The 9,821-nt window shown below is 46.1% G+C and overlaps 1 protein-coding gene across 1 annotated transcript in view; it reads left to right on the forward strand.

The window, feature by feature from the left end:
* The window catches only part of FHAD1 (forkhead associated phosphopeptide binding domain 1), a 160,624-nt gene extending 154,012 nt beyond the window's left edge, over nucleotides 1–6,612 (forward strand). Inside the window, exons 31-32 of the mRNA XM_010370076.2 lie at nucleotides 3,922–4,074; nucleotides 6,588–6,612. Coding sequence (XP_010368378.1) covers nucleotides 3,922–4,038 — 117 coding nt within the window. The 3' untranslated portion in view covers nucleotides 4,039–4,074; nucleotides 6,588–6,612. The remainder of the gene's footprint in view (nucleotides 1–3,921; nucleotides 4,075–6,587) is intronic.
* Nucleotides 6,613–9,821: the final 3,209 nt, after the last annotated feature.

The raw sequence follows: 9,821 nt of genomic DNA on the forward strand, positions 1-9,821 counted from the left end.
AACACTCTGTCTCAAAAAAGAAAGAGAGAGAGAGAGAGAGAGAGAAAGAGAGAGAGAGAGAGAGAGAATTCTCAGGGGGCAAGGGCTGATAACTTTGTGCCCGCTGTTTGGAGGACAAAGGCCTCTGGAAGGAGCTGAGCATATTTCACAGGGACCCCTTCACCCCCCGTCCAGGCTCCAGGAGAGGCCTCCTTGAGGACCGGATGTTTGTTTGTTTGTTTTGAGACAGAGTCTCGCTCTGTTGCCCAGGCTGGAGTGCAGTGGCACTATCTCTGCTCACTGCAAGCTCCGCCTCCCGGGTTCACACCATCCTCCTGCCTCACCCTCCCAAGTAGCTGGGACTACAGGCGCCCGCCACCGGGTCCGTTTCACCGTGGTCTGGATCTCCTGACCTCATGATCCGCCCGCCTCGGCCTCCGAAAGTGCTGGGATTACAGGCGTGAGCCACCGTGCCCAGCCGAGGACCAGATATTTAAACCCATTCCTGAGGTTGTGTGGGAGTGGACAGGGGAATTCCTAGCGCTGAGGCTTGCAGTTTCCTGAAGCAGCCACCTCAGGATGGCCTGAGGTCATTCATACCTGGGTGTCGCTATTTAAATGACTGACTTCTACCCCTGCCTTTTCATTCTAAGGGTGAGGCACATGGTTCCAAATATCTCAGACGGAATCTGTGCATTTCACATTCCCCATTCCCAGGGCAGCCGTCCTGGCTGCCTTCTGCTGCCCCATCCCTTGTCACTTCCTGAAGAGAACCAAAGCCCCTTCCCTGGTGCTTCCCATCCCATGCTCCTGGCAGCCCTGGGGCTGGGGACCGGGGACCTGGGACTCTTTAAAAAACTCCCCGGCTCCAACTCTGACAGGCAACTCCACACCGGCTCAGGGCACTGGCATTTGGAAACCATCCACAGTAGGCAATTTTATTGAAAATCAAATGAAAAGGAATATAAAGTGAGGGTTGTTTAAGGGGGAAGGCTTTTGAGTTTGCTATCTATTTTCTTTTTCCCTGGGCATTCACACAAATACTTACTTTGTGGGCTGGTATGGGACTGACTTACCCTTTCTTGCCCTGAAACGATCTTGAATGCAGTCTCAAAACACGTTTGAGGCTCCCATCAGCCACTGCCATGGGCCTCAGGAGGTGATTTTTAAATCCATCTTAAGGTGGAAAGAGCTTCAATGATAGTCCTAACAGACCCTTCCATTGAAATCCTCCCAGAATCTCCTCTCTGCCCTCTGAGGAAGGCAGGATGGATATTCATCCCTATTTGGCAGATGAGGAAACTGAGGATCACGTAGTGAGTGGCAGAGCTGAAACGCGACTGGCCACCCAGCCCTCTTGCCTCAGGTGTATGTGCAGCCTGAAGGCTGGTGGCAAAGCTTTGCAGGAGACAGGGTCGGCAAGGGAAATCCTGTTGGCAAGAAATGTGCAAGCCACAGTAGTGTCTACAGTGTGTCCAGAATTGTTTGAGAGAGAGATCTTGGGTTGCAGTTAACAAAAACCTACTCAGAAAGGGGGCAGAGCGGGGGGCTTTTATAAAGATACAGAAATGAATGCCTCATAAAAGCTATGGGAGAGAACTAGGATAGCCCAGGCATCGTCTCTCTCATGCATGCACGCACTCGGGCACACACACGTCTCTGTCATTTCTCTGCCCCTCTCCATACCTCTGCTGACTTCTTCTCTCTCCAGTCGTGTGACGGGAAAGGACAACCTTATAGTCCCTCAGTTCAAAGGGCCAGCCCAGGGAGTGAGTGGCATCTCACAGCCCATTACCCCGACTCCTGGGAGTGGGCATCGGAAAAGCCCGGCTGTGCCAAGTGTCCAACAAATACAGCCTGGGAGTGGGGTCATGCACATGGCCGCCAGGATGCCCCCTCCTTTGATCTGGGAAGTGCTCAAGAGGTTAAACAGACCCCCTTAAATAGACTTCATTTCCTTCTTCTAAGCCAAGCTTGTCCACCCTGTGGCCCAGGACAGCTTTGAATGCAGCCCAACACTAATCTGTAAACTTTCTTTTTTTTTTTTTTTTTTTTTTTTTTTTTTTTTGAGACGGAGTCTCACTCTGTCACCTAGGCTGGACTGCAGCGGCCAGATCTCAGCTCACTGCAAGCTCTGCCTCCCGGGTTTATGCCATTCTCCTGCCTCAGCCTCCCGAGTAGCTGGGACTACAGGCGCCCGCCACCTCACCTGGCTAGTTTTTTGTATTTTTTAGTAGAGACAGGGTTTCACCATGTTAGCCAGGATGGTCTTGATCTCCTGACCTTGTGATCCTCCCGTCTCGGCCTCCCAAAGTGCTGGGATTACAGGCTTGAGCCACTGCGCCCGGCCTCCGTAAACTGTCTTAAAACATTAGGGGATAATTTTTTTTTTTTTGCTTTAGCTTATCAGCTGTTGTTAGTGTTAGTGTATTTTACCTGTGGCCCAACACAATTCTTCTTCTTCCATTGTGGCCCAGGGAAGCCAAAAGATTGGACACCCAGTTCTAAGCCATCAGAGACTTTAGACACATTCAATTCAGTAACAGTTTTTCAGGAGAAACACCATCACAATGAATGTGCTTACCATAATAACCTCCTGGTTTCAAACTAAAAAACATGTAAATGGACGAGGCTTGGTGGCTCACGCCTGTAATCCCAGCACTTTGGGAGGCCAAGGAGGGCAGATCACTTGAACCCAGGAATTCGAGACCAGCCTGAACAACATGACAAAACCTCGTCTCTACAAAAAATAAAATAAAATAATTAGTTGGGCATAGTAGTGCACACCCATAGTCCCAGCTTACTTGGGAGGCTGAGGTTGGAGGATCACCTGAGCCTGAGGAGGTCAAGGCTGCAAGTGAGCCAGGATTGCTCCACAGCACTCCAGCCTGGGCAACACAGTGAGACCCCATATCAAGAAAAAAGAAAAGAAAAAGAAAATAGAGAAAGGGAAAGCAATATCTTTATACCTGGAAGGGTGCACCCCAAAACCTTACTAAGGCTAAGGTTCATCTTTGAGTAATGTGATGATAATAAATTGTTTTGTCTTTTTGCTCATATCTATGTGTGTATGTGTGTGTGTGTGTGTGTATATATATATATATATATATTTTTTTTTTTTTTACAACATTTTATTTTGTGTACAAAAAAATAACAAAACCAGCCAGGTGTGGTGGCTCATGCCTGTAATCCTAGCAGTTTGGGAGGCTGAGGCAGGCAGATCACTTGAAGTCAGGAGTTTGAGACCCGCCAGACCAACATGGTGAAATCCCGTGTCTACTAAAAATACAAAAATTAGCTGGGCGTGGTGGCATGTGCCTGTAGTCCCAGCTGCTTGGGAAACTGAAGCAGGAGAATCACTTGAATCTGGGACGTGGAGGTTGCAGTGAGCAGAGATCATGCCACTGCACTCAAGCCTGGGCCACAGAACAAGACTCTATCTCAAAAAAAATAAATAAATAAGTAAATAAATAAGTACAATACAATAAAATACATGGAACGTGTATAGTCCTCCTCATGTTAAAAATAATTAAATAAAGCCAGGCGTGGTAGCTCAAGCCTGTAATCCCAGCACTTTGGGAGGCCGAGGTGGGCGGATCACGAGGTCAGGAGATCGAGACCATCCTGGCTAATACAGTGAAACCCTGTCTCTACTAAAAAAAAAAAAAAAAATACAAAAAAATTAGCTGGGCGTGGTGGCAGCACCTGTAGTCCCAGCAACTCGGAAGGCTGAGGCAGGAGAATGGCATGAACCCAGAAGGCGGAGCTTGCAGTGAGCCGAGATCACGCCACTGCACTCCAGCCTGGGCGACAAAGCGAGATTCCATCTCAAAAAATAAATTAATTAATTTAATTAAATTAAAAATAACAAAACCACTTGAGTGGAACAATTGGAGTCTTGCTGCAATGGAGTTTGTGTGTTTTTTCTCTTGCTTGTTAAAGGTTGGAACCAGAAAAGCCTCCCTAAAGATGGAACAAGAAAGAGAGATGTTGAGAAAAGAGACCTCCAGCAAGTCCAGCCAGAGCCTTTTGCATTCTAAGCCCAGTGGAAAGTACTAGAGAAACCTCGTCCCACCAAGCCTTGTGTGATCCTGTGTGAGTTCATGTGACTCTTCTGTGTCATCTGTGTCAAAATACTGAGTTGCTTTTGTAGGACTTTAAAGATTGTTACCCTAGTGTTTCGCTTTCTAGACTGGTATTTTGAACAGTGTTATATTTTGGAGTGTGTGGGGAGAAGCGTTCTTTTTAAAAAATACCTATGAATGTACATGAACTCAGGTATATGAAGAATAGAAGTGTGTGACCCAGATGTCCAGGCCTGGTAGATATAAAATTATGTGGTTCCACGTTGGGTCATGATGTTCCCAAATATCAAACCTCTTAAGAGTTCCAACAGACTCACACTGGAGAAAACCTAAGACTTGTACTGGAGCCTCAGGGCAAAACTGTAGCCTTGGAACTATCAGGGCCTCGGGGTAGTGAATTCAAATCTCAGTTATGGTCTGGCAGGATGGCTCACACCTGTAATCTCAGCACTTTGGGAGGCCGAGGCAGGCAGATTACAAAGTCAGGAGTTTCAGACCAGCCTGGCAAACATAGTGAATCCCTGTCTCTACTAAAAATACAAAAATTAGCTGGGTGTGGTGGCACAGGCCTATAGTCCCAGCTACTTGGGAGGCTGAGGCGGGAGAATCACTTGAACCTGGGAGGCAGAGGTTGCAGTGAGCCGAGACCACGCCATTGCACTCCAGCCTGGGTAACAGAGTGAGACTCTGTCTAAAAAAAAAAAATTGGCCAGACCTGTAATCCCAGCCACTGGGGAGGCTGAGACAGGAGAATCACTTCAACCTGGGAGGTGGTGGTTGCAGTCAGCCAAGATCACACAACTGCACTCTAACCTGAGTGACAGAGTAAGACTCCATCTCAAAAAAAAAAAAAAAAAAAAAAAAAAAAAAAATCAGTTTATTACAATACATCTAGAACACAAATCAGTTTTATTGCTTCTGTAATCATGACTAACATCTATATAGCACTCTACAGTTTTCAAAACACATCTCATCGAATCCTCCCCCAGCCCCTGGGAGGTAAATAGTATTACACTCCCCATTTGACAGATGAGGAAGCCGAGGCCCTGAGAACTTACATGCCTGCCTAAAATTACACAGCTAGTCAACTCAAGATTTGGGTCTTGAACCCAGTTTTCTAATTCCATCTCATACTGTCCATTCTGATACACCAGATGGCCTAGTTGTTACAGTCCCAGGCCACAAGGACAGACCAAGTTCCTAGTCACCAAAGGGCACACACTGCCTAGGTACGCACACTCCTGTTCCACCGTGTTTAGAGAGACCCCCATTTTCCTTGCTGCACTCTCTGCTCTTTCCAAGTTCTGCCTTCTCTCCATCCATCCATCCCCTCACTGCCATTCTTGTGTGGCGACACAGCCAAAAAAAAAAAAAAAAAAAAAAATGCAAGAGCCAGAAGTCATGAATACTTTTTTTTTTTTTTTTTGAGACGGAGTTTCGCTCTTGTTGCCCAGGCTAGAGTGCAATGGCACTGCAACCTCCGCCTCCCAGGTTCAAGTGATTCTCCAGCCTCAGCCTCCTGAGCAGCTGGGATTACAGGCATCCACCACCACACCCAGTTCATTTTTTGTATTTTTAGTAGAGATGGGGTTTCACCATGTTGGCCAGGCTGGTCTTGAACTCCTAACCTCAGGTGATCCACTTGCCTCAGCCTCCCAAAGTGATGGGATTACAGGCGTGAGCTACTGCGCCCAGACTACTTTTTTTTTTATTTTTAAAAAGGCACAATCAAAATGTTTTTTAATATTTTAAAACCAAATGTATTCTTTAAACCCATTAAACCTGGGGGAAGTAGGACAAACTCTTTGTGTGATATTCCATAGGAGGCACGTCTTACACATGGTTAGGATCTAAAGCCAGTGAGAGGCCAGGCATGGTGGCTCACACCCATAATCCTAACACTTTGATAGGCTCAAGTGGAAGGATTGCTTGAGCCTAGGAGTTCCAGATCAGCCTGGACAACAGAGTGAGACCCTGTCTCTACAAGAAACTTAAAAATTAGCTGGTGTGGTAGTGTGTGCCAGTAGTCACAGCTATTTGGGAGGCTGTGCTGGGAGGATCACTTGAGCCCAGTGATCCCACTGCATTCCAGCCTGGGCAACAGAGCAAGACCTTGTCTCAAAAATAAATAAAGTCAGTAAGAAATGGGAGTATAACTTGACTTTACAAATATTCTAGAAAATCTCAGAAATGTTCAAAAACCTAATACATTAAAGAACCTGGTATTAGACTGTATCATATCCCCAAATATAGAAATGAGAGTCTTGATGCAGTTCCAGGGCTAGAGCAGCCATTTCCCCACTTGTGTTCAGGGAAACAAAGCCAGTCTTCAGAAAAAAAGGAGGCTGGAATAGATATGCAACAAGGAGAGACAAAAAATCCCACAGAACCCCAAGAGGCAATGCAGCAGATACTGCAGCTACTCAGCAGATACTAAGTCTACCTAGTCATTGCTCAGCCATCACTTTCCTCTACCATATAGGCTCAAAGCTAATCGCCATGATTCTCCCGCTTCCCTTGCAGCTAGGGCAGGCCATGTTGGACCAATCTGGCTAATGACATATAAGGAAAAGCCCCTGTGGAGGGCTTCCCTTCCAGCTTCTCTAGGAGAAGGCATTCACCCTTGGTACCTTTATCTTGTCTCATTTCTCATTCCTGGAGCTCAGACCAGAAACTGGAGCAGCCACCTTGGGGATCAGCAGACACCAGCAGCAGGGCAAAGGATAGTGGAATGGAGGGACAAGAAGGCCCAGGTGGGCATCCAGTGGCATCGCTGAGCTCTGAACCATGAATGAACTGCCTACCTCTGTACTTCCTATTGTATAAGACAAATAAATCCCTATCTATTTAAGCCACTGTAGTCAGATCTATATATTTGTGCTGTGGAACAAACTACCCAAAACTGAGTGACTTAAAATGACAAATATTTATTATTTCTTTTGATTCCATGGATCAAGCTGCACACTTGTCTTGTCTGGACTGTCTTGGCTGGGGCTGGATGATTTAGAATGGCCTCTTTCATACACCTGGCCTCATACACCTGGCCTTGGCAGGCAAGTTGGGTTAGGGCAGTAGTTCTCAACAAGGAGCAGTTTTGCCCCCCAAGAGAACTTTGGCCATGTTTGGACATAATTTTAGTTGTCACAACAAAGGAAGGGTAGGTGCCCATCTAGAGGTAGAGGCCAAAGGTGCTGCTAAACATTCTACAATGGACAAAAGAACTCCCCACAACAAAGAATTATTTGATCTAAAATGTCAATAGCACTGGGGTTGAGAAACCTGGTCTAGAGAGGCCTTCCACTGCCACACTTTGTCTCTGCTCAGCAGGCCCACTCATTCTTCAGCCGACTGGCCTAGGCTCGTTCACATGTGGTGGCCACAGGTTCCCAAGAGCAGCAGGTGAGAACAAGACCCAATACACAAGCACTTGTCAAGTCTCTACTTGCCTTGTGTTTGTTAATATCCTATCAGATAAAGCCAGAGTCGGTGCGGGAGGAGCTCCAAATTTTTACAATCTACTCACATTGAATTTTCTGCTATTTGAAGCTGAATACATTCCCAGCTGACCCAGGAGAAAGTTACCTTGATTCCCAATGACTTTCTGATTCCCAGTTCCCTTCCTTGTGAAGGCCAGTTCCAATGCCTGCCCTTGGGTTCCACTAGGACCCTTTGTATCACTCAAGATCCCTTGGTTGTAAACAACAGATACCTCCTGTGGCTAACTTAAACAGAGAGTTTACTGGGAGGAAATGAGGAAGGTCAGAGAATCAGTGGCTAAGCAAAGCTGAAGAGTCAGGCTTGGACGTCAGGAGCTGGCTTTTCTTCCCTATAGATGCCCCCTTTTTGCTTTAGCTGGTTTGAGTTTCTGTTCATTGCAACCAAATGGGTATTTACTATGACGCTCTGCTACACAGCCCCCACCCACTACTGATTCTGAGAAGCTACCAGCTGTCTTTCCCCTGGGGGTTGCACCACGGTACAATTAGGTACCTGTATACCCAAACCTCCCAGTCTTCTTCTGATCTTTCAAGAAGCTAAGACAAACAACTTCCTTCCGCCCTTGCCAGTGGGAGCCCATGTGGATCCTTGGATTCGTGACTTTGCAGATAAGGTGCCCTTCTCTTGAAACTTGGCAGTGTCACCATCGCCTGCTGTTGTAGAAACCAAAGTCATGAAATGTCTGGAGGGAAAAAATAGCTTCCAGATCTGCATTCCAAAGCATGCTCCTGGTAAGTGGAGTGGTATCCAATTTTTTAGGGACTTAGGAATGAAAGCAATCCACTAAGGATGTGAGGAAACTTAAACCTGATAATACTAATGTATGCCTCTTTTCCATCCTGAGGCCTCCTAAAGCAGGATGGAGGGCACCGCTGAGGCCATTTCAGTTCATCAACTTGGCCTCATTTCCATCAGGTGCGCTGCTTGCATCCGTCTGCTCAGTGTCCCAGGTTATTTTGGGCTAATTCATGACCTTATGTGCCTGCTTTTGTTTTTAAACATTTTTCTTTGCCCGTCTGTTGCCCAGGAATCCGTTGCAATGCCTCCGTCCAGTTGGGGGAAGCATTAGCAGGTCCTTGTTTTGAGTTTCCTATCATCTTTAGCACACTGTTTTCCTTTCTAAGACCCAAAAATATTAGAGGCAGAAACTTTATCTTCTGGCTAACTGTGGTCTTATCATCAGAGAGTATGGTGTTACAGTTAAACAACCAGCCTCCATCCATTCAGCCAGTAGACACTGGGGGCCTATGGGCCAGGCACTGATGCTACCATGTTAGTTAGACATCATGGCCTTGACCTTTACTCCTTTTCAAATTCTGATCTACTGCTTTGACTGAAAAGGAAGCGGAATCATTAATTTACTGGGTATGTTGCATGGGAGCACTTTTGACGTCCACATATCTTGTTGGCTATGTATGGGATTACTGCTGGGTGTTCTCTAAAGAGAGCAGCATGCAACAATGACCCTTTTCCTGCGAGTTTCTTTGTACCTTTCATCAGTTGAAATATAATAGCTCATAATAGTAACTACTTTGTATAGAGTCCTTCCTAGCCATCAGACACTATGCAAAGTGTAGTCCAGACAATATCCCACTTCATCCCCACCATGTCATCACTCCTGTTATACCTGTGAAAATGATGAGCCCAGAGTAGGTAAGTAACTTGCCCAAGGTCACAGAGCAAGTGTTGGAGCCCAGACTTCATACCCATAACTGCTTAATATAGCACTTTCCTCAGGGAAGTCCAGGAACCAGCTGGTTGTCTACTAATGAATGAAGACAGGATGACAGACTTTTTCTGTAAAGGGCCAAATAGTAAATCCTTTCTTCTGTAAAGGGCTTTATTGACCATAGGTGTCTCATTACCACCACTCAACTCTACCAGTGCAGTATGATACATAAATGAATGACCATGGCCATGTTTCAATAAAACTTTATTTATAAAAATAGGAGGTGGGCCACGTTTGCCAACCCCTGTGTTAAACTGTCACCCAGAGTAGATTATTAGGATCTGCACAGCTGTTGCCTGGCACATGACAACCTAGAAGCAAGATTATTGTCATCTTCATCATTGAGACCTTTTTGAGCTTTTACTATGTGCCATGCACTGAAGTAAACACTTTCCATAAATTTTCTCATTGAATCCTCTCAAGCACTCCAGGAAGAGATAGGAGTGCTTGAGAGGATCCCATTTTATAGACAATGAAACTGAGGCCAGAAAGGTAATTTGGCCAAGGTCACTCCACTGGGATTTCCAAAC

This window comes from Rhinopithecus roxellana, chromosome 12 (assembly GCF_007565055.1).
Source record: "Rhinopithecus roxellana isolate Shanxi Qingling chromosome 12, ASM756505v1, whole genome shotgun sequence".
NCBI classification, from domain to species: domain Eukaryota; kingdom Metazoa; phylum Chordata; class Mammalia; order Primates; family Cercopithecidae; genus Rhinopithecus; species Rhinopithecus roxellana.